The sequence below is a fragment of the Tachyglossus aculeatus genome, chromosome 24 (genome assembly GCF_015852505.1).
Source record: "Tachyglossus aculeatus isolate mTacAcu1 chromosome 24, mTacAcu1.pri, whole genome shotgun sequence".
In the NCBI taxonomy this organism is placed as follows: Eukaryota; Metazoa; Chordata; class Mammalia; order Monotremata; family Tachyglossidae; genus Tachyglossus; species Tachyglossus aculeatus.
The window spans coordinates 5,759,315-5,784,627 of NC_052089.1; the positions used below are offsets into that span (position 1 = coordinate 5,759,315).

The 25,313-nt window shown below is 48.7% G+C and overlaps 1 protein-coding gene across 1 annotated transcript; it reads left to right on the forward strand.

Annotated features, from left to right (window-relative positions):
* The first annotated feature begins 482 nt into the window (after nt 1-482).
* C24H3orf52 (chromosome 24 C3orf52 homolog) lies at nt 483-25,112 on the forward strand. Its single transcript, XM_038766402.1, has 5 exons — nt 483-644; nt 11,787-11,889; nt 19,871-20,001; nt 22,162-22,232; nt 23,318-25,112. Exons 1-5 carry the CDS (start codon nt 495-497, stop codon nt 23,505-23,507), a joined length of 645 nt encoding a protein of 214 aa, XP_038622330.1. The 5' UTR covers nt 483-494; the 3' UTR covers nt 23,508-25,112.
* Nucleotides 25,113-25,313: the final 201 nt, after the last annotated feature.

The window sequence follows — 25,313 nt, forward strand, 5'->3', positions numbered from 1 at the left end:
GTTTACTACTACTAATGATGGCATTTATTAAGCACTTCCTATGTGCAGAGCACTGTTCTAAGCTCTGGGGAAGTTACAAGGTGATCAGGTTGTTCCACGGAGGACTCACAGTCTTAATCCCCATTTTACAGATGAGGTAACTGAGATATAGAGAAGTGAAATGACTTGCCCAAAGTCATACAGCTGACAATTGGTGGAGCTATTTGAACCCATGACCTCTGACTCCACAGCCCGTGCTCTTTCCATTGAGCCACGCTGCTTCTCTAAAGTGCTTTGTCACAGAAAGCGCTTACTAAATATCCCTAGAACAGTGCTTGGCACATAGTAAGCGCTTAACAAATGCCATCATTATTCTTCAAACTGTCCAGAGCTCAGGTCAGGCTCCGCCCCGGCCCCGCCTACAGCAGCAGGAAGGGGCGTGGGGAAGCCGGGGCAGAAGAGCCGGGGGTTCAGGTAGGGCGGCGCCCAGACCGGTCCCGGCCCTTTGTGGCAGGATGACCGGGGCCGGGCAGTGCGGTCTGGACAGCCCTGGTGGGGCCGAGATGCTAGAGCTGCTGCCCTCCGTTGTCCCGGCCGCCCACCCGGACCCGGACCCGGACCCGGACCCGGACCCGCAGGCTTCCACAAACATCCCGAACTTCCTGGTAGGTGGGGACGGGGATGCGGGATCGGGAACGGAGCCGGGATTGGGGGTGCGGAGCTTCCCTAATCGATCCGTGGTATGTGTAGCGCTTCGCACGTAGTAAGCGCTTAACAGTCATTCAATCGTATTTTTAAATGGCATTTGTTAAGCGCTTACTATGTGCGAAGCACTGTTCTAAGCGCTGGGGGGGATGCAAGGTGATCAGGTTGTCCCACGGGGGGGCTCACAGTCTTCATCCTCATTTTACAGATGAGGTAACTGAGGCACAGAGAAGTTAAGTGGCTTGCCCAAGGCCACACAGCTGACAAGTGGCGGAGTCGGGATTCGAACCCATGACCTCTGACTCCCAAGCCCGGGCTCTTTCCACTGAGCCACGCGATGTACAGAACACTGTCGTAAGTGCTTGGGAAGTCCAAGCAGGCAACAGATAGAGACGGTCCCTACCCAACAACGGGCTCACAGTCTAGAATTATTATTATTATTATTATTACTATTAGGCGCCCCGCCCCGGCTCCTCGGCTCCCTTCTCCCCCGCCGGTCACCGGGCAACCCTCGGGAAATTCCCCCGAACAGCTCGGCTCGGCTCGGCGGCAGAAGGGAGGCGGGGACGGTGGAGGTAACGCCGTCGGGGCTGGACGGGCCCCGGCCCGGGGGCTGAGGCTGCCCGCAGGCAGGGACCCTGGGCGGGCCGGGGCCTCCCGGTGGCAGCCGTTACAAAACGACTAGGGACCGTCTCAATATGTAGCCGACTTGTACTTCCCAAGCGCTTAGTCCAGTGCTTTGCACACAGTCAGCGATCAATAAATACGATTGAATGAATGAATGAATGTACGAACGAACGAAGAAGTTGCCGCTTCCGGGAGAGTTCGGATTCCTGCCGCCCCCTGTTCCGTCCTCTGTCCCGCCCCCTCCCCGCTCCTCGTCCCGCCCCCTGTCCCACTCCTTGTCCCGCCCCCTGTCCCGTCCCCGTCCCGCTCCTTGTCCCGCCCCTTGTCCCGCCCCCTGCCCCGCTCCTTGTCCCGCCCCCGTCCCGCTCCATGTCCTGTTCCTTGTCCTTCCCCCGTCCCGCCCCCTGTCACGTCCCTGTCCCGCCACCGGCATTCCCCAGCCTCCGGCCCCGGAACAATCCCGCCCTCCGGCTCCAGGACCAACTCCATTCATTCATTCGTTCATTAATTCATTCAGTCATTTATTGAGCGCCTACTGTGTGCAGAGCACTGTACTAAGCGCTTGGAAGATACAATTCGGCAACAGATACAGTCCCTACCCACCAGTGGGCTCACAGTCTAGAAAGGAGAGCCCCAGCCGACTTCAGCCCCGACCCCGATCCGGTCCGTCCCGATACGCCTCCCCCCATCCAGCTCTGGGACCCGCCTTGGCCTTCCGGGTCCCCGGCCCTGATCCCGCCCCCTGCCCCCCGGCACCGTGCGACCCCAATCATTGATTTAATTGTGTTTATTCAGTGCTTACGGTGGGCGGGGCACTGTACTAAGTGCTCGGGAGAAGCAGCCTGGCTCAGCTGAAAAAGCACGGGCTGTGGAGTCAGAAGTCATGGGTTCAAATGACGGCCTCGCCAATTGTCAGCTGTGTGACTTTGGACAAGTTACTTAACTTCTCTGGGGCACAGTTACCTCATCTGTAAAATGGGGATTAAGACTGTGAGCCCCCCGTGGGACAACCTGATTACCTTGTAACCTCCCCAGCGCTTAGAACAGTGCTTTGCACATAGTAAGTGCTTAATAAATGCTATTATTATTATTACAATGTAGCGATAGACAACGAGCTTGCAGTCTAGAGGGGGAGACAGACATTAATATAATGTAATTTATAAGTAAATTAATGACAGATATGGTTGTAAGTGCTGTGGGGCAGGGAGGGGGAATGAATAAAAGGGAGCAAACCAGGGAGACGCAGAAGGGAGTGGGAGAAGAGGAAAGGAGGGCTTAGTCAAGAAAGGCCTCATGGAGGAGATGTGCTGTCACTAAAGCTTGAGAAGCAGTGTGGCTTAGTGGAAAGAGCATGAGCTTTGGAGTCAGAGGTCATGGGTTCAAATACTGGCTCTGGCACTAGTCAGCTGTGTGACTTTGGGCAAGTCACTCAACTTCTCTGTGCCTCAGTTCCCTCATCTGTAAAATGGGGATTAAGACTGTGAGCCCCACATGGGACAACCTGATCACCTTGTAACCTCCTCAGTGCTTAGAACAGTGCTTTGCACATAGTAAGCACTTAATAAATGCTATTATTATTATTATTATTATTACAGTACACTAAGAGTTAATAGACCCAATCCCTGCCCACAAGGAATTTACAGTCTTCAGACTATTATTACTACTGTTACTATTATTACAGCTACTTCTACTTCTGCTACTTCTTCTACTTCCATTTCTACTTCTAGTAGCTAGTTTCTACTACCTGGCACACAGTAAGTGCTTAACAAATACTGTGCTTCCCTTCTTTGCAACTGAAGTGAAAGTGGGTGTGGGAACCCCAGGAGGTCCCTCCCCCAGCCCAGTATTGTCAGAGCCCTCTGGCCTTAGGGGGCAAAGAGAAGGGACATTTCCAAACCTCAGCACAGAGCTGGAAACATCTGAAACAAGTCATTGGCGTTGACTCAGGAAAGATGGGCTAAGGAATTGGCAGCTGGAGCTGGAGGACTCAGTGCCCTGCTCTGTTATCCTCAGCCAAGCCTCAGATCTCCCAGCTCCTCCACCTCCCCCAGATTCCCCAGCTCCAGCTTCTCTTCCTTTGTTGGCTGGGGACAGGCAGTCATCTCAGCGACTGAGGTGACACGTTAACGTGCAATCCCATCAGTCAGCTCTCAATCCCCAGGGCAGAGCCTGGGATGGCAGGGACTGGCTTCCCTTCAAGAACCTTTCTCTGCTTGCACTGGCAGGGCCATTGCTGTAGGGAAGCCACGAGGAGCAGAAAGGGTGGGTGTGGCATCGGCCATCACTTACTTTCTTTGTGCACACCTCGTCTTTTCCATTTGGATGATGCCATTTCTCTCTTGCAACGAAAAAAGCCCTCAGACTTATGCTCAACAAGCCAGACTCTGCATGAGGCCCAAGGGGTCCCCCGAGGTACCACTGGAGTGAGGGGAGGCCCAGGACAGGGCTGGGTAGTGGGCAGCTGGAATGCTGGTCCGAGCCTGGGTGAGGTCTTCCCCATCTCCAAACACTTCCAGACACTGTTTCCAGTCGGACCTGAGGGCCAATCTATGCCTCATTGGCTTTGTCCACACACTGACAGGATTGGCAGTCTCAAGTCATGAGCACCTCCCCAAGCCAATCCTTGGACTCCAGTCCCCAAAATGTACTAGCACTAGGCCCACCTCCCTATAACAACCCCAGAAGGGCAAGAACAGTCTCCTGCTCCCCCACACCAGAGAAAGGAGCCTTAAGTCCTATACCATTTCCTCTCCCCACATGTACCAGAGGGCAGACTATGGGCTTCAAAGGCTAGAAGGAGGTGGAGCCCCATTGCCAGCTCTGGTTGACAGGGTGCAAACAGGCCTGGCCCAGGCTACTCTGCAGCCCCCCCCAGCCCTAATGTCACAATCACAGGTGAAAATGGACCATCCACTTACAGCCAAGTGCAGAAGGATGGAATGGGGATCCGGAAACTCCAGTGCCTGAAATGCAGAACAAAGAAGCAGGCATCACTGCTGGTCTTGGAGACCTGTCTTGCCCGATGCGACACTCAACACTTCTGCATATGTTTGTTTCTTCAACTGTACAGTCAGTTATTTATCTGGATAACTTCTTATAACTCTGATAACTCTGTCTCTCCTGTAGAGTTTCCAGCTCCTTGTGAACAGGGAATGTGTCAGTTGCTTGGTTGTACTTCCCAAGTCCTTGTTCCCAGTGGGTGCTCAATGAATGCTATTTACAACTACAACCACTTCTTTGTCCATCTATGCCTCAAGCAGGGATTTGGGCAGTAGTTTTTGCAGTTGTTTTTGTGGAGTGAAAGTATATTCGCAGGGATGATCCTTCTGGAACCAATGCTCAAAAATGAACCTCTCCTCATCTCCTTCCTCTCCCTCCCCTTGCTTGACAATTGACTTCTTTCCCTTCCCAGGGCAGCACTCTGTCCTCAGGAAAGACTCTGGGGAGGGTCAACATGAATGTATGGTGCAAGTCCTAGGGGAGGCAGCATGGTTTAGTGAGAGACGTGTTGGACTGGAATCTGGAGAACCCAGGTTCAAATCCAAGCTCTGTCACAAGCCTGCTGGGTGGCCTTGGGAAAGTCACTTTATCTCTCTGTACCTCAGTTTCCTCAGCTGCAAAATAGGGCTAACATACCTGCTTCAGAGTCAGGCAGAGACAGGCAGATTGCTGCTGAACTTCCCTTGCAGGTGCCTTCTCAGGTGGATGGGCTCTATGTTCTTGAGTCAGATCTTCCCCTGTCCCCCCAACCCCCACCCTGACCCACCAATCAGGAGTTCGAAGAAACAGAAGAGTCCTGGCTTATCTCTAAGGAAAGCAGTTTGGATCTGCCCGTGGCCTAGGCCTCCACTTCCCTTGGTGTGGAACTGGGAGTCCTGGACCCTGAGCAGTTTTGACCTCTGGCTCTCTTTACTGGGACTATACACACGGTCAGGGCTTTTCCGGTCAGAATTCACTGACACTGTCCTCTCCTGGTTCTCCTCCTATATCTCTGACTGTTCATTCTCAGTCTCTTTCATGGGGTCTTCCTCTGCCTCCCACCTCCTAACTGTGGGAGTCCCTCAGAGCTCACTACTGAGTCTGTGCCTCAGTTCTCTGTGACTCAGTTACCTCATCTGGAAAATGGGGATGAAGACTATGAGACCCACTTGCGACAACCTGATCACCTTATATCCTCCCCAGTGCTTAGAATAGTGCTTGGCACATACTAAGTGCTTAACAATGCCATCATTATCATTATTATTATTATTGTCAGCTGTGTGACCTTGGGCAAGTCACTTAACCTCTCTGTGTCTCAGTTACCTCATCTGGAAAGTGGGGATGAGGACTATGAACCCTACCTGGTACAACCTGATTACCTTGTATCTACCCCAGTGCTTAGAACAGTGCTTGGCACATAGTAAGCACTTAACAAATACTAACATTATTATTATTCTGATCATTATTAAGTGGGGGAGAGTCATTATTTGGCTGATAGGAGGAGTGAGGGTGTTCCAAGCCAGAGGCAGGTTTTGGGCGGGAGGTTGGCGATGAGAAAGAGGAGGTCAAGGTACAGTGAGAAGGTTAGCATTAGAGCCCTGACCCCACCTACCGGCTCTGGGACCCGCATGGCCGCCCCTTCCCCAACCCCGGCATGGTGTGACCCCAGTCCTGTCCAGGCCCCCATGTCTCTGCCCTCAGCCCTGATTCTGCTCCCACTCTGCCCTCCATGCCAGCCCCGGCGGGCAAGGCCCGGGAGTCTCCACCCAGGACCAAGGGTGACTAGAGGTAAGTAATAATAATGATAACAATAATAATAATAATGATGATGGTGTTTTTTAAGTGCTTACTATGTGCCAAGAACTGATCTAAGCGCTGGAGAGGGAATACACAGTCTTAATCCCCATTTTACAGATGAGGTAACAGAGGCACAGAGAAGTTAAGTGACTTGCCCAAAGTCACACAGCTGACAATTGGCAGAGCCGATATTAGAACCCATGACCTCTGACTCCAATACCCGGGCTCTTTCCACTGAGCCATGCTGCTTCTCTGTGGCAGCAAGACCCAACCATCATCCCCACATTCCTCCCCAGAGCCCCCTCTTGGAGCCCATCGGGCCATATGGGGGTGAGCCGGCCAAAGCTGGAGCTGTCCACTTGTGGCCTGGGTCGGGGGACCATTGGTTGGCTTTGACTTGCCCAGGGAGTGTGTCCCTTCCCCTTAATAGCTGCCAGACTACCATGCTCCCATCATCAAATCCCTACTAAAATTCTTTCTCTTCTAGGAAGCCTTCCCTAATTAACCTCTCATTTCCCTCTCACCCTATTCTCGGGTTAACAATGCATATGACTCTGTATGTGTCTGTTTATTTTTCTATTTTGCTCTCTCAAGTGCTAAGCACAGAGTAAGCTCTCAATTAATACTGTTGACCGACTGAATCACTACCCCATAAGCATTAGGTACGCACCCCACCCCCAGCCCCACAGCACTTATGTGCATATCACTATATTCTGCCATTTCCCCTATCTGGAATTTATTTTAATGTCAGTCTTCCCTGCTAGATGATGAAATCCTTGAGGTCAGAGCTGTATCCCTTTTATTGTACGTTCCCAAGTGCCAGCCTAGGCAAATGGAAATGGGCCCTTCCTCTCAGCATCTCCCCTCCTAATGGCTTGGACAATCCTTTAGGTAGACATCCAGCTAAACCCTTCACCTTGTAGCTCCCAAACACAGCATCCATTCTCCCCACCCTCTGGCTCTGGCCTCTGTCATCCCCCACTCCTCAGGTCCCTTTGGCCCTGCCCTCTGCCCTGACCCCACTCTTGACCCTCATCCTGGCATGGTGTGACTCCTGTCCCATCCATACCCCACCCTCAGACTCCAGGCCCCCCTGAGTCCCTACGTTCCTGCCCTCAGCCCTGACCTCACCCCCCTCCATCCTCTTTGCTGGTCCCTGGGTTTGGAGTCTGTGAATTTCCACTTTGTAAACTTGGCCTGCTCTATCCACTAGGTTACACTTGCCCTTGCCCCTGCCCCTTCCTCTCCCCCAGCCAGCCCCTCCTGCCCCTGGGACTCACACCTCTAAGGTAGTTTGCTCCCCAACCCAATATCATAGCTAAAGTTGACTGGGTGTTCCCTCTTCTGGAGCACTGACCCACAACTAATAAATTGATGGTGACCCCAGAATCTTCAAACAGGAGGTTTTGCTGGGACAAAGAGAGAGTCCAGTTCCTTGAGTACAGAGAGGAATCCTCCCCTGAGCTGAGTTGCCCAGTGGAAAAAGACCCCGAGTCCCAAGGAGCGGAAAGCTGACTGGAGTCTGGAAAAACAGGCTGGGTGCCAGGGGTGGGGGCAGTTTTGGAACGTGCAGCCTGGAACTGAGACATCACCCTCCTCAGAGGGTGCCCTGGACTGGTTCCCCACATGCAAAAGAAAAGTGGAGAGGTCTGTGGGAAGCCTCAGAGCACTGGGCAACAGACCAAAAAGGAAAGGCCAGAGGTCCTGAGACCACTTAAAAGAGAGGGCTTGGAGTAGATTTTATTTCTGCAGCATGGCCTAGTGGAATGAGCACAGGTCTGGGAGTCAGAAGGACCTGGGTTCTAATCCCAGCTTGGCCACTTACTGCTGTGTGACCTTGGGCAAGTCACTTAACTTCTCTGTGGTTCGGTTACTTCATCAGTAAAATGGGGATTAAGACTGTGAGCCCCATTTGAGATGGAGACTGTGACCAATCTGATTACCTTATATCTACCCCAGCGCTTGAAATAGTACTTGACACAAAGTAAGTGGTTAACAAATAGCTTCATCTTCAATCCTGGCTCCACACTTGCCTGCTGTGTGCCCTTGGGCAAAGTACTTCTCTGTGCCTCAGTTTCGTCATTTGTAAAATGAGGATTAAATACCTGTTCTCCCTCCCTCCATAGTCCCATAGACTTTGGGACTATGTTTAAATGTTTAACAAATATTATCATATTCCTTCATAATAATAATAATAATAATGGCATTTATTAAGCACCTACTATGTGCAAAGCACTGTTCTAAGTGCTGGGGAAGCTACAAGGTGATCAGGATGTCCCACAGGGGGCTCACAGTCTTAATCCCCATTTTACAGATGAGGTAACTGAGGCACAGAGAAGTTGAGTGACTTGCCCAAAGTCACACAGCTGACAATTGGCAGAGCCTGGATTTGAACCCATGACCTCTGACTCCAAGCCCGGGCTCTTTCCACTGAGCCACACTGCTTCTCTAAGCATGGACGATTCATGTCCATGAATCATTACTGCCTGGAGGATAGTGGCCATGTTTGCCCCTGCCCCAGTGAGGCCAGAACAGTACAGCAGGTCTAGGCTGCAGGCGGACTTGGATAGATAGTTCTCACAGGGGAGTGTGGGTGTTGAGGCCTGGATCCCACTGTCCCAGAGAGGAATGCCCAAGTAATGCCCAGAGATGGGCCGAGGGCTGTCAGTACCGTAGGGGCTTGTGGGCTCTCTGGAGGCAGGTTAAATTCTCCCCCTGTCTGGGTGGTTCAGAGAAGGATCATGGCCTAGTGGATAGAGCACAGGCCTGGAAATCAGAAGGACCTGAGTTCTAATGTTCCAATTCTGGTTCTGCCACTGTTTGCTATGTGACCTTGGGCAAGTCACTAAACTTCTCTGGGCCTCAGTTACCCCATTTGTAAAATGAGGATTAAGAGTGTGAGCCCCATGTGTGACAGGGACTGTGTCCGACCTGATTAACATGTATCTACCCCAGTGCTTAAAACAGTGCTTGGCACTTAAGTAAATACTTGAGTACTATTATTATTATATGTTATATGTTATAATAATAACAATCCTTGACCTTTAAGATTTTTCTCCTGAAACCTCCCTGTTCCACTGCCCCTCCCCACCCCTCACCCCCCCCCCCCCCCGCCTCACACACATACACACTGGTTCCATCTCTCACCAAGGTAAAACAGGGAGTATCAACATGAAGAAACTCTCAAGACCTGAACAGAGCACTGTCATCTGCTCCATAGCTTCTGTTTCCATTGTCTGTTTCCAGTGGGTGCTGAGCTTTGAAATGCCCCCAAGCATAGAAGACTGGTGAAATGAGTTAAGGTTCCCTCCAGCCCTTGACTTTGGGAGTCTAGATGTGTCCCCAAGCTCCTGGCTCCCCAGCTTCTCTTGGGCTATGAGTCAGCCCAGCACTGAGTGTGGCTGTCTCCAGGCAGGTCTTTTTGAATGTTTTGGAGGGATCAGAGGTCTGAGGTTTTACACTTCCTAACTGGCACACCCACAGCAAGGGGCCTGGCTGGGAGCCAAGGGGCCATCTCTGAGTAATACAAGAGGGATGCTGCATGAGATGGGTCATGGGTGACCAGTTTACCCTTCCAGGACCGTGGGCTATACTCCAAACTGATGATTCATACTCCACCTTGAGGGGGCTTGTAACTCCTTGAGGGCTGGGATCTTATTTTCTTATTCCCCTGGACTCTGCTCAGTGCTTATTATAGTGTATTATCATTGTCATCATTATTATTATTATTGTGTTTCTTATGCACTTACTATATGATATGCACAGGGGTAGATGCCAAGTATATCAAGTCAGACAACAGTCTCTGTCCCACATGGGACTCACAGTAAGCTCAGAAAATGTCATTGGTTGATTGATGGAATTCCACAGAATTGGGACCTCACTCTTTAATTAATAATGGTATTTGTTAAGCACTTACTATGTGCAAAGCACTGTTCTAAGCGCTGGGGGATACAAAGTGATCAGGTTGTCCCACGTGGGGCTCACAGTCTTAATCCCCATTGTACAGATGAGGTAACTGAGGTCCAGAGAAGTTAAGTGACTTGTCCAAAGTCACATAGCTGACAAATGGTGAAGCCGGGATTAGAACCCATGACCTCTGACTCCTAAGCCCAGGGTCTTTCCACTAAGCCACGCTGCTTCCAGGATGGGGGTTTCTGCTCACCGGCTGTCCTCCAGAGCCCATAACACCAGAGAATATGGGTTTACATTTTCACAGGTGTGAAACAGTGTTTCTTAAATTCTTGTATTTTTGTTCTCATTTCAGTTTGGATGTGAGAACTCATCTTCCCACACAAAACCTGTCCACCCCATGACTTTTCCATCACTTTAGAGAGCTCCACCATCCTCTGTCTCGCAAACTGATAACCCTGGCGTAATCATCAACTAATCTCTCTCATTCAACCTTCATATTCGATCTGTCACCAGATCCTGTTCAACCTTCACATCACTAAAATCTGCTCTTTCCTCTCCATCCAAACCTCTAGCATGTTAATCCAAGCACTTATCCTATCCCATCTTGATAGTGCATCAGCCTCCTTACTGAACTCCCTGCTTCCTGTCTCTCCCCACTTTAGTCCATACTTCACTCTGTTGCCCAGATCATCTTTCTGCAAAACCATTCAGTCCATGTTTCCCCACACCTCAAGAACCTCCAGTGGTTGCCCATCCACCACCACATCAAGCTGAAATTCCTTACTAAAGGACTTAAAACAGTCAATCACCTTGCGCCTCCTACCTTACCTTACTGATTTCTTACTACAACACAGCCCCCCTCACTCCACTCCTCTAATGCCAATCTACTCACTCTACCTCATTCATTCATTCAATCGTGTTTATTGAACACTTATCGTGTTCAGAGCACTGTACTAAGCATTTGAGAGAATACAGTACAAAAACAAAGAGACACATTCCCTGCCCATGATGAGCTTACAGCCTAGAGAACTTAGTCTCACCACTGACCTCTCGCCTCTGGACTGGAATGTCCTCCATCTTCATATCTGACAGACTATTACTCTTCACACCTTCAAGCTTTATAAAAAGCACATTGCCCTTAAGAGGCATTGCCCAAATAAGCCCTCATTTCCTCTTCTCCCACTCCCATCTATGTTGCCCTTACCTTTATTTGCAGCCTTTATTCACTCCTTCCTCAGCCCCACAGCATTTATGTACATATCTGTAATTTTATTTATGTATATGAATGTCTATTTCAACATGTCTATGAACTCTGTTACATTATACTCTCCCAAGTGCTTAGTAGAGTGCTCTGCACATAGTAAGTGTTCAATAAATACAGTTGACTGATTGAGATGCCAGAAGCCTGAGAGGCCTGTGAGCCTCCCCTACCTTTGTCCCTCCCACTTTGATCATGGCTTTCGGTGTCCCTGTTCCTTTCCCTCACCTTGACACCAGTCCTTAGGGAACACTAAGACCCTCCAAGGGCTGCAGTAAGACTGAAGATTCCAGGGGAGCCCCACAGTCTGCCACAGCAATTCTGTAGAGGAGTCAGACAACTGTCAATGGTGGCAGCCCTAGCCTGGAGTTGCCGCTCAGCTGTTCTGAAATGAGGGCTGTAGGAGCTGGTGACATTTGCTGATGTCACATCTGTGCAGGCTGGCAGACTTTTAACTTTCTGGAAAAGGTGTTTTCTCTGCTTTGTTCATCCCCAGCTGACGAGCTGCTCTGTTTGATTTATTCCACAGCGAGTCTTCAAGCGCCTCCACAGCTGTAAACTATGGATGAAAATTGGGTTCTTTATCCTGGTTCTGTTCCTTGTGATTACCATAAGTTTGGTTCTTTCTTCAGGTATGTGGATTGGCTTTGCATAGACTTGATTAGCAAATTCTGAGAACACTCACCTAGCCCACTGCTGTACCTGAGGACTTTGGGGGGATTCATCCATCTGTTTATGGCTCTCAATTCTCAAGGGAGTACAAGGGTTGCAGTCTCTAGCTCCAGCTAATAATAATGATTATGGTACACGTTAAGTACTTACTACATGCCAAGCCTTGTACTAAGCACTGGGTTACCTGCAAGATCACCAGGTTAGATACAGTTGAGAGCTCGCCTGGAATCCCTGCTCCTGCACTTCTGGCAATGTGGCTTGGGAAGGGTTGGATCTTGGGCAGCCTTGACTGTTTGGTGCCCTCTCTTGCTCCGCCCATACTCTGTAAGGGTTTAGGGCAGCCTGAAAGCATGCAGCGGTGACCTGGTTGGGCCTGCAGTTGTTCTGGGTGTGGGATCCTGGCTCCTGTCATCATCATCATCAGTAGTATTTATTGAGGGCTTACTATGTGCAGAGCACTGTTCTAAGCATTCAATCATTCATTTATTCAATGGTATTTATTGAGTGCTTACTCAATACTGTACTTAGTACAGAGCACTGTACTAAGCGCTTGGGAAAGTACTATACAACAATAAACGGTGACATTCCCGGCCCACAATGGGCTCACAGTTTACAGTGGGGGAGACAGACATCAATACAAATAAATAAAATGAAAGATATGTACATAAGTGCTTCGGGTCTGGGAGGAGGGGAGAGCAAAGGGAGCAAGTAAGGGCGAGGCAGAAGGGAGTGGAAGATGAGGAAAAATGGGGCCTAGTCTGGGAAGGCCTGTTGGAGGAGATGTGCCTTCAATAAAGCTTTGAAACGCTTGGGAGAGTATGATGCAGCCAAGTTGGCAGACCCATTCCCTGACCACAGTGAGCTTACAGTCTAGAGGGACAGACAGATATTAATATGAATAAATAATTTATAATATATAATTAATAGATATGAACATAAGTGCTGTCAGATTGAGGAAAAGGGTTATATCAAATACCCAAAGGTCATAAATCCAAGTGCGTAAACAACACAGAAGGGAGATGGAGCTAGGGAAAAAAGTCTTATCAGGGAAGTCCTTTTGGAGGATATTTGATCTTAATAATGCTTTGAAAGAGGGGAGAGTGAGGAACTGGCATATATGGAGGGGGAGGAAGTTGCAGGCTATGAGGCAGACAAGGGAAAGGGGTAGATGGTGAGATAAATGTGATTAGGGAGTGAGTAAGCTGGCACTGGAGGAGTGATGTTTTCATTCTTTCATTCATTCAATTATATTTATTGAGCGCTTACTGTGTGCAGAGCACTGTACTAAGTGCTTGGAAAGTATAATTTGGCAACCGATAGAGACAATCCCTACCCAACAACAGGCTCACAGTCTAGAAGGGGGAGATAGACAACAAAACAAAACAAGTAGATAGACGTTTGTGTGCTGGGCTGTAGTAGGATATCAGACAGGATCACAACTTTGGAGATGGGATGGATCTTTGAGGTCTTCATTCATTCATTCAGTCATATTTATTGAGTGCTAACTGTGTGCAGAGCACTGTACTAAGCGCTTGGGAAGTACAAGTTGGCACTGTACTAAGTGCTTGGAAAGTACAATTCGGCAACATATAGAGACAGTCCCTACCCAACAATGGGCTCACAGTCTAGGAGGTCTTCCTAGAAGGGGCTGGTTGCCTCCATTTCCCAAAGTCCACTGGGGCTTTTTGTGGGGAGTTTGTCTTCACTGCCAGAAGTGTAAGCTCTGCCCATCCCTGTGGAGAGCTTGACTTCCTTAACTTGCATTAAGGATTTCTCAGTCTGGAAACTCCTTTTTTTCTCCAAACTTTGCTGTGGCTTGTCCAACACCTGGCCAGGAAAAGATCAGAAGATTTTACAGATAAGTTAACTGACACACAGAGAAGTTAAGTAACTTGCCCTAAATCACACAGCAGACAAGTGACAGAGCCAGCATTGGAACCTAGGTCCTTCTGACTCTCAGGCCCATGCTTTGTTCCCTCTCTGACTTTCATGCATTCATTCATTCACGCATGCATTCATTCATTCATGCATGCATGCATTCATTCATTTGTTCTCACTTTGCTTAAGCGTTATCTTTGGTAAGATAGGCCAGGGACTTCAGGACATAGTAGACCTTCGGATTCCATCTCTTTGCCAGGCTAAAAATCCTTAGAGAAATTGTACATGTGTTCTTTGGAAACCTGGCCTGAATCCATGATAGGGAGTATTCTAAAAGATTTGCAGAGAGTTTGCTTTGAGGTGTGGGGAAAATTGCATATCTCCTTTATTCCTTTTGAATGGCCTGGGTGCAGGAAGGTTGGTATTGCAACTGCTTGTCTGGTGTAGGTGAACAAGAGAGCCCCAGTCTCATATATCATGAGAAACTAAGAATAGGTGAAGGACTTCTCTCCTTGAAGGGACCTTCAAACCTGAGGCTGGGAGTTGGGGTCCAGGATCGGGGCATTGCGGGAGTGTGGTGACGGGACAGAGGATTAAATTGCCCCCCTTGGGAGAGGACTCTGGCTGCTGCTCACAGCAAGGCGGGGGCTAGGATTAGGATTAGGGATGAACTGCTGGAACTGAGGTACAGTGGTCAGGGCCAGGATCAGTGCTCTGGGAGTAAGACATTGGAGGTTTGACATGGGCTGACTGGAGAACTCCAGTACTCCTCTGGATCCCGTCCCTGTTGGCATCCCTTTGGCTTTAAAGCTTTTGATCAGCTCGCTCCCTCTACCTAGCCTCGATTCTCTCCCCCTATAGCACAGCCTGCAAATGTCTCTTCTCTAACTCCAACTGCTCACCATACTGTGAGCTCATCTCTCTTGCTATTAACCCTTTGCTCACACCTCCCTGTGGCCTGGAACTCTCTCCCCCTTCATATCTGACAGAACAGCACTCTCCCTAACTTCAAAAACTTACTACATATCTCGTCCAGGTGGCCTTCCCTGTCAGGCTTCTCATCTCTGTCCTTCTCTTCACTCCTTACTGCATCACCCATGCACTTTGGAGCAGTGTGGCTCAGTGGAAAGAACATAGGCTTTGGAGTCAGAGGTCATGGGTTCAAATCCTGGCTCCACTACTAATCAGCTGTGTGACTTTGGGCAAGTTCAAATCCTGGCTCTGCCAATTGTCAGCTGTGTGACTTTGGGCAAGTCACTTAACTTCTCTGTGCCTCAGTTACCCCATCTGTAAAATGGGGATTAAGACTGTGAGCCCCACGAGGGACAACCTGATCACCTTGTAACCTCCTCAGCGCTTAGAACAGTGCTTTGCACATAGGAAGTGCTTAATAAATGCCATTATAAAGTCACTTCATTTCTCTGAGCCTCAGTTACCTCAACTGTAAAATGGGAATGAAGACTGTGAGCCCCACGAGGGACAACCTGATCACTTTGTAACATCCTCAGCGCTTAGAACAGTGCTTTGCACATAGTAAGTGCTTAATAAATGCCATTATAAAGTCACTTCATTTCTCTGGGCCTCAGTTACCTCAACTGTAAAATGGGGATGAAGACTGTGAGCCCCCTGTGGGACAACCTGATCACCTAGTAACCTCCCCAGTGCTTAGAACAGTGCTTTGCACATAGTAAGTGCTTAATAAATGCCATTATTATTATTATTACTCCCTAAGGACTCAGGTGCTCACTTCAACCCGTGTACCTATATTCAGTGTTTATTCCTTATACTCAGTTCCTTCTCTTACCTGCACTTATATTTATTTTTTATAAATATTTATTATTATAAAAAAAGTATTTATAATACTTTTTTATGGGCTTAATATGTGCCAGGCACTTAGTACACTAAGGGTTGGGGTAGATACAAACTAATCAGGTTAGACATTCCCTGTCCCTCATGGAGCTCATAGTCTAGGTAGGAAGAAGAAGGATTTAATTCCCATATTGCAGATAAGCTAATTGAGTCACAGAGATATTGTCACCTGCCCGAGGTTATACAGACAAGTGGTGAAGCCGGGATTAGAAACCAGGTCTTTTGACTCCCAGGTCTGTGCTCTTTCCACTAGGCGGCGCTGCTTCCCTTAGCATTGATTAGGTGTTAGAATCCTGACCTGGTGGGGTCGCAGTGGCTTGTAGCTTCCAATCTCACCCTCACTTCTGAGGCGCTTGGATAAAGAGTTGTTGGGTGTGGGGAAAGAGGTGGCGTGGCCATTTTATAGGCTGGATCTCCTCCTGCTTTTTGTGATACCTGGAACTTGTAAAAGGGGCTAAGTCACCTCCTTCTTCCTGCCTGCTTTCCTGTTCCTCAGGAGGGGGGCATCTAGCAGATGGATCTGCTAAACCACTCGCCTCCTGTCCCCTTTCTCCGTAACCCTTCTCCCCTCCTAATGCCTGTCTGCTCTGCCCAGGAGTATCCAATGTGTCTGGAGTAAGAGCCAGGCTCTGGTAAGAACTTATCCACTCATATCTCACAGTAAGCCCTTATTACACCCAAGCACTGGGGAAGATAATCAGATTAGGGCCTCCATCAGTCATTCACTCATTCGATCATATTTATTGAGCGATTACTGCTTGCCCCCATCTGCCCCAGAGGGAACCTAAGTAATTCATTCAGTTGTATTTATTGAGCACTTACTGTGTGCAGAACACTGTACTAAGTAATCCATACCAAGGGCCCGCAGACACCACAAGCATCCAGGGGCCAAGGGGCAGAGGAGCTGGGGACAGGAGGGAGGAAGGTAGAGTGGATCCATGTGTTGGATTTCATCTTCCAGAGAATGGAGGAAAAGTTTTGGTATATCTGGATTTTGTATTTAGAGAAGCAGCGTGGATCAGTGGCAAGAGCATGGGCTTGGGAGTCTGAGGTCATGGGTTCAAATCCTGACTCTGCCAATTGTCAGCTGTGTGACTTTGGGCAAGTCACTTAACTTCTCTGTGCCTCAGTTGCCTCATCTGTAAAATGGGGAGTAAGACTGTGAGCCCCACGTAGGACAACCTGATCACCTTGTAGCCTCCCCAGTACTTAGAACAGTGCTTTGCACATAGTAAGCACTTAACAAATGCCATTATTATTATTATTATCCTTATAAAATAGAGTGGAAAGTAGTTTAGAACTGGAGAGAGAGAAGTGTAAGAGGAATAGGACATCTCAACAGAACATGTCCAAAACAAAACTTCCCATCCAAACCCTAACTTTCCCATCACCGTAGAGAGAACCACCGTCCTCCCTGCCTCCCAAGCCCATAATCTTGGAATTATGCTCTACTCATCTCTCTCATTCAACCCACATATTCAATCTGTCACCAGATCCTGTCAGTTCTGCCTTCACAACAGTACTCAAATCTGCCCTTTCATCTCCATCCAAACTGCTGCCACACTGGTCTAAGCACTCATTCTTTCCCACTCTACTGCATCAGCCTCCTCGCTGATCTCTCTTCCTCCAGTTTCTCCCCACTCCAGGCCATACCTCACTGCTGTCTGGATCATTTTTCTGAAAAGCCACTCGGTTCATATCTCTCCACTCATCAAAAACCTCCAGAGGTTTCCCATCCACCTCCTCACCAAACTGAAACTCCTTATCATCAGTTTTAAAGCACTCTATGAGCTCTCTCCTTCTTACCATACCTCGCTGTTTCCCTAATACAACCCACCCCACACACTTTGCTCTTCTAACTCCACCTTATTGTCTATATCGCTATCTCCTCTATTCCCTTGCCCAAGACCTCCCTCCCTATTCATAGCCAATGGTCAACCTCTCTTGCCACCTTCACAACCCTCCTCAAATCACATTTCCTCCACAAGACCTTCTCTAAGTCCTCATTTCCCTATTCCCCCCTCCCTTGTGTGGACTATGCACTTGGCTGTGTACCTCTTAAATCCTGTGATACTCAGCCTAGATCCACAGCACTTACATAAATGTCCTTATACTCTCTTATTTTCCCTGTCCATAATTTATTTTAATGCCTGTCTCCCCCATAGACTGTAAGATCTTTTTGGGCAGGGATTGTGTCTGCCTACTCTGTTGAATTGTACTTTCCCAAGTGTCTACTATAGTGCTCTGCACACAGTAAGTGATCAATCAATCAATCATATTTATTGAGCACTTATGATGTGCAGAGCACTGCAGTAAGCGCTTGGGAAAGTATGATATAAAGTGACCCCTGGGATAAGACTATTCTGTGTTTAAACATCATGAACAAAAGGGTCATATGTGCATTTTGTGTGAAGTTTCTCAGAATAGCTGAAACTCAAGACCCAAACTGTTTGGTGACAAGCAACCTCAGCATGGAGAATTTTAATATTAAGAGAATCAGTGGAGACCCAGTCCATGCAGGAAAAGCCCCTTTACAAAGCAAGGGAGACCTGTACGTAACAGACTGTAAGCTTGTTGTGGGCAGGGACTGTGTCTGTTATATTGTTGTAGTGTACTCTCCCAAGCACTTAATACAGTGCTCTGCACATAGAAAGAGCTCAATGAATACGATTGACTGACTGACTGCTGTCCAGTGAACAGAGTAAACAAAATTCAGACTGGGTGTGGATTCTTCTGTTTTAAAAAATACCATTTGATGCTGCTTATTGGTAGGGGTGCATTTTTAAATTGTCAGTGTATTTTAAGTTTTAGTTTTAATATCTTTAAATTACATGTTACAAATTATTTAGATTAATATCTGTCTTCCCTTCTAAACTGTGAACTTATTTGTAGACAGGGAATCTCTCTGCCAACTCTGTTGTACTCTCTGAAGTCCTTAGTACAGTGGTCTGCAAATAGTAAGCACTCAATAAATACCATTGATAATGAGTGATGATGATTTTTATGATTCCCAGCAATACCACCAGCCTGGTGAGTGTTTTGCTACTCCTTATGATCAGTCAATCAATAATAGCTATTGAATGTTACTGTGTACATAAGACCCTTGCTCTTCTAGCTGCCCACTGGCTCCCACAACCATGCCTACTCCATGGCCTGGGAGGAAGACCCCACTCCAGCAGCAATTCCTCCCGGGACTAGCAGGAGGCGTGGAATGCAATACTGGCAATGGGCCTGGAATACTGCAACCTCGCAACCCTCAGCAGAGGAGGGTCCCGAAGGAGGCCGGGAGGCCCAGGAACTAGCAGGGATTGGATATTTCTTGAGAAATTTGAGGGCTTTGAATCCTGCCCAGGCAATTGGAAGTGTGACTCTTGGCAGGAGGTATCACCCTTTATGGGCTGACAGCTGGGGCCCCACTGGGAAGAGGCTCTTTTCTGTTTTGTTTTTGTTTTTATGGTATTTGTTAAATGCTTACTTTGTAAGAAGTAGCATGGCTCAGTGGAAAGAGCACGGGCTTTGGAGTCAGAGGTCATGGGTTCAAATCCTGGCTCTGCCAATTGTCAGCTGTGTGACTTTGGGTAAGTCACTTAACTTCTCTGTGCCTCAGTTACCTCATCTGTAAAATGGGGATTAAGACTGTGAGCCCCCCGTGGGACAACCTGATCACCTTGTAACCGCCGCTTAGAACAGTGCTTTGCACATAGTAAGCACTTAATAAATGCCATTATTATTATTATTATTATTATTATTATTATTATTATTATTATGTGCCAGGCACTGTACCAAGCACTGGGGTAGATACAAGCTAATCAGGTTGGACACAGTCCATGTCCCACATGGAGCTCACAGTCGTGGTCCCCATTTTACAGATGAGGTAACAGAGGCACAGAGAAGCTAAACAACTTGACCAAAGTCACACAGCATTTAAGCGGTGGAGTCAGGATTAGAACCCAGATCCTTCTGCCTCCCAGGCCTGTGCTCTTTCTGTTAGACCGTTCTGTTTCTCCTGGGCCCTCTCTGATTTGGGCAGTGGCAGATGAACCCACTGCCCTCATTCCAGGCATGTGCCCAGGAGCGTGTGCCCCCCACCACCGTAGCCTGCCCTATGCTCCCCCTTCTCCCCAGTCCCACCCATACCCTCCTCCCCCTGCCTCTGAGCCCTGCCCTTCATTTCATTTTTTTTTTCTTTTTCAGGTAGATGTGTCGATGATGATGAAAATGAGACTCCTGTATTAGCAGTAAATAAAACCTTCCTGGTTAGGCTTCAGATCCCGGAAGAGTGCGAGGCCAAAGAACAAGCACTTTCTAATCAGCTCACCAGCAGGGTAATGGCGTCATTGCTTTCTAGTGCCGGTAGTAGGACTGAATCTGCCAGGCTGGCAATCTAGGGCTGAACCTGTGAGCCCACTGTTGGGTAGGGACTGTCTCTATATGTTGCCGACCTGTACTTCCCAAGCGCTTAGTACAGTGCTCTGCACACAGTAAGTGCTCAATAAATACGATTGATTGATTGAACCTGTAAGGAGTGGGACAAGGGGTAGGGGGCTAAGCCCAAAGGCCGGGGAGATTCATCCATTCATCCATCAGGCGAGCCATTCTGCTGTTAACTAGCCGTGGGATGGGGATTGGAAAGGGGCCGGGGTTGAGAGTATCCCATTGGGCAGATGCCTAGCCAGGCTCTGGTCCCTCCTTTACCCTGCAGCTTTTCAGGCCTTGATTATTGTTCTGGAGTTTTCTCCTTTCCACCCTCCCCTTCCCTCCTGTGCCCTCACTTTTACCTTTCTCTCCCTCCCCATGGGGTCCTCTAGGCCCCATGACACCCCTCCCTCAGCCCTTTCCCTTTTCCTCTCATCAATCAATTGATGGATAGTATTTATTGAGAGCTTTCTATGTGCAGAGCACTGTATTAAGCACTTGGGAGCATAAAGCACTGCACAATTTTTTTAATGGAATTTGTTAGTGCTTACTATGGGCCAGGCACTGTACTAAACTCTGGGATGGATATAAGCAAATCGGGTTTGACAGAGTCCCTGTCCCACATGAAGTTCACACTCTTAAGCTCCATTTTACAGATGAGGTAACTAACAGGAAAGTTAAGTGACTTGCCCAGGGTCATACAGCAGACAAGTGTCAGGGCCAGAATTAGAATCCAAGCCCTTTTGACCCCCAAGCCTGTGCGGTATCCCCTAAGCCATGCTGCTTCTCAGTTAACTTGTATGCACTCCAAGGCTTAAAACAGTGCTTGACACACAGTAAGAGCTTAACAAATACCATTAAAAAAAAAGGCCCGGCAGATCATTCTGAGATCTTTTCAGGGTGCCTCGGATTCAAGGGCCCTGGGACGCTTTTCTGGAACTCTGAAGTGGTGGAGGACTCCCTGGGAGTAGGGGAGGAGGAGGAGGAGGAGACAGACAGGATGGGGTGACTCACATCCACACACACGCAGGCAGACATCCTTGGCCCACACTGAGAACCGTAGCAGGAGATTGGAGAAAGCATCCAAGTTCTTTCTGTGGCAGTCTTAGCCAACCGTTGTGGGGTTGGTGGAGCAGTGGTTCCTGGGCGGTGGCTGGGCTCAGAGGCTCTGGTCACTTCCTCCCTGTTGCTGCTGTGCTCTGCTGAACCCTGGACTCCTGATCCCCACAGTCTTTGTCACCGTGGGTGCCACAGGGCATCTTGGGAGTCCAATGGGACCAGAGCTGACAGTCTTGTCCTCTGCAGGCCAGAGAATCACGGGGCTCTTCCTGTTTGCTGCTTCTCCTGGCTAAGAGAGAGAGAGAGAGAGAGAGAGAGAGTGTGTGTGTGTGTGTGTGTGTGTGTGTGTGTGTGTGGTGGGGGGAAGGGATAGCGGGCTTCTCAACTGCAAGTCATGGCAGTTAGAAGCATATCCCTTTGGATAAGGGGAGAGTCCGAAGGAAAGAGAGCCAACCAGCTCTAAAGGGAAAGCAACTTTGTTTGAGGAGACAGCAGAGCAGAGCACCCTGGCCTGGCAGTGATCGTGGTGGCCTGACCTCAGGGGGATTAAGGGGACCTGGGTTCTAATCCCAGCTCTGCTGTTTGTCTGCTGGGTGACCTTGGGCAAGTCTGTTAACTTCTCTGTGCCTCAGTTTCCTCATCTGTGAAATGGGGATTAAATCTTTGTTGCTCCTCCTTGGACTGTTATCTGACCAGATTATCTTGAGTCTACCCTACACTTAGTACAGTGCTTAGCACATAGTAAGCACTTAACTAATACCATGATTATTATTAATTTTACTGGGGAGGCTTGGAAGGCCCCTGCTGAGTTTCCACTTTGCATTTCCAACTCAGAGGCTTCCCCGCTTTGCCCCTGCCAGCCCACAGTGACTCTGAGGCCTGTAGTTTGTGGGTTCTGGAGGTTGGGTGCCTATGTGTTTCTCTGTTGGACTGTGAAGGGCAGGCCCTGCCTTGGGCTTCCAAGGGGGCTTGTTTGGAGCAGGCAAAGTAACCTGGCCCCTCTCTTCCAGCTCACTGATGTGTACAAGTCGTCTCCTGCCCTGAGCCCCTATTTTTTGTCCATCGCGATAGCTGACTCCAGGTGAGAACGCCGGGTAGTACAGGGATTTGTGGGTTTGCACAGCCCTTTGCATGGGTGTCATGGGGCTTGCCTCCAAGGGGTTGTAGAAAAGATTTCTGCAGAAATTTCTGTCCTGGAGGCAAAGGAATAGACTAGATGCCTTCTGGAGTCCCCTTCTGGACCCAGCAGCCTGGAATTCTTGAAGCGTTTTTCAGTCCCCATTTCTTAGGACCCAAGGACAGAGTGAGAATTGGAGCATGGGACCCATTGCCGCCCTAATGGGAAGAACACCAACCCAGTCATGTTACTCTAAGCACTGTGCTTCAGAGCAATGGGTGCCCCTCGCTGATGGCCTTCCCCATCCTCTCCTGCTCCTAGGTTAGGCCTGGGGGACAGAGGCCAAGGTAATCCTTGGCAAACATATCAAGGACCAATTCCTTGTCTCCCAGTTCTGGGCTGGGGTGTTTTCTGGGATGGGTCATTCATTCATTCATAGGTATTGAGCTCTTACTGTGTGCAAAGCACTGTACTTAAGCACTTGGGAGAGTACAATATAACAACAAGCAGACACATTCCCTGTCCTCAAGGAGCTCACAGTCTAGAGGTCCCTTGGGGAGTAGCCCAGAAGATACTGTCAGAAGGTACCATATCCTCTGTCCCTCTGCTCTGCAAGGGAGTGGGGTAGGTCTGAGTGATTATGAATGATCTTCCTCTGCAGGAAAAGGGGGGAACCCTTTTTGCCAGATTCTGGCCTGAACCAGAACTCTGTACCCTGTGGCTGCTTAGCCCAACCCAGCCCACCCACTCCTATCTGAAGCTTCCAGGGTTCTGGAACTGCCCTTCAACCTGCCCCCCTGGCCTAACCCTTCCAACCTGCCCTCCCCCAGCCTGCCCCCACTGGCCTGCCCCATCTGACCTGCCCCTTCTAGCCCAGTAGGAACTGCTGAGCCTGGATGAGCCCTGGGTTTCCCACCAAAAGTAACTCTCCTCTTCTGGAGAATTGATCCTTCTAGGGATGAACTTCTGGCCTGCCCCACCCCCTGGCCCCCACGACTCCACCTTGTAGTTTCTCGTACATGTTGACCTGAGTCCTTGGTGCTTTTCAGTTGCCAGAATGCCACCACGTCCTACTACCTGCAGTTTGCCCTTCCGGAGGAGAGTAATGACTTGGTTAAATACATCATGAGCGAGGAGTTTGTGTTTGGGGTTTTGCGGCAGAATTTCCACGATCAGAGCATTGATGGCTGTGAAGCCCTTGGGCAGGATGCAGACTCTTTCTCCTCTTCCTGTGAGTAGGGCAGGGCAGACAGGGGGCCGACCTCAGGGATAATGGACAGAGAAATCCAGTTTGTCATCTCAGGGCCCCTGTTGGGGATTAGTTACCGAAAATTCCTGCTTCTCCCACACCCCGGTGCCCAGAGGAACCTGGACCGAACTAGTTGCTTGGCAATCATCTGCTGTCATACCCTGCAATCACATGCTAGCAGCTTCAGAAACTAGAAACCAAAGCCATTTCCTTCCTGCCGGACCAGAAGCCTGCAGCCAAGAAAGAGCTACCTAGACCTCTCTCCACCAGGATGTCCCATCAATCTCTGCACCATATGGGAAGAGTGAGGAAATTCCAGCTGCCTGAAGCTATTCAAGTCTGGAAAGGCCTTGGCTGTGAGTGTAACCATAAACATGACCCTGCTGGGACTTTTGAGTCCTGAGCCTGAAACTTTCTCCCCCAGGCTTAATAACTTACTGCTCTCATTTTGTTTCTACTTTCTTGTCTTTTATGTTGTATCAGTGTTTCAGCTGGCTTATCTTTCTCTATGTGTCTGTTACCATCCCTCTCCTTCCTTTTATTCTTAGATTCCAAGCTCCTTGGGGTCAGGGACTATATTTAATGTTCAACAGCAGGTTACATCCCAACGGTCAGTATAGTGCTTAGCATTTAATATATACTACTACTACTACTACTGCTATTAATACTACCAGTACTATTATCACCACCAAGACACGTCCCTACCTGCAGAGGTAGGGAGGACCTCTGGAGCAAATGCCCCAAAAGGGAAGAAAAGCCAAAATTCAAGAGTTATGATGTCTCTAGAAACCCTCAGTACAGGCCAACATCCCCAGCACTTAGAACAGTGTTTGGTACATAGTAAACACTTAACAAGTACCATTATTATTATTATTATTATTATGCGTGCCAGTCAGGTAGCATGGCTACTGGGACCAAGTCTGCTTCCTGGACAGTCAGTCACCCAGTAGTGTTCTGCACACAGTAAGCGCTCAATAAATATGATTGAATGAATGAATGAATGGTGTTCACCACCAAGAGTGCTCTACAGGGAGTAGCGCCCTGCTCTATGTGCTTGGGAGAGGATACCAAAAGTCAAAAACATTGTCTCTATCTTCAGGGGACTTTCAATCTAAAAAGGAACAGAGGTAAACTTGTTTGGTACCGATAGTGGAAGGAGGGAGCGTAAGGACTCAGCAGGGAGTAACACAAACATTCTGGATGAATTAGATGAATAACCAATAGAATGTACATTCGAATATCCATAGGTGCAAAGGAGGGGTGTGAACATACCATGTGCCCAGAGTTTATGGGGGCTGCTGTGATTTGGGGTTTGAGGGTGTTTGTGAGACACAGAGTCCACAGCTTATGTGCCCCGGGTTTGCTAAATTGATTTTAGGGCAGGGCTGGTCCCAACCAAAACCACTTCTCCTCCAGGAAGTCTTCCTTGACTAAGCTCTCATCTCCCCTCATGCTACTGTCTAGTCCCGCCCCTTAAGCACTTAGGTACTCTCCAACCCCACCTCTATAGTACTTATATGTACCTCTCCTTATACTCCTACTTCCCTTACCTGTAATTTTAGTGTCTCCTCCGCTAGACTGTAAGCTCCTTAAGAGCAGGGATTGTCTCTTTGTACTCTTCCAAGTACAGTGAGAGAGTGTTCCGATTTTTTATTTTTTTTAATGGTATTTTTTAATGGTATTCGATAAGCACTTACTGTGTGCCACACACTGTACTAAGTGCTGGGGTAGATGCAAAATAATCAGGTAGGGCACAGTTGTTATCCCTTATGGGGTTCACAGTGGGAGATCACCCA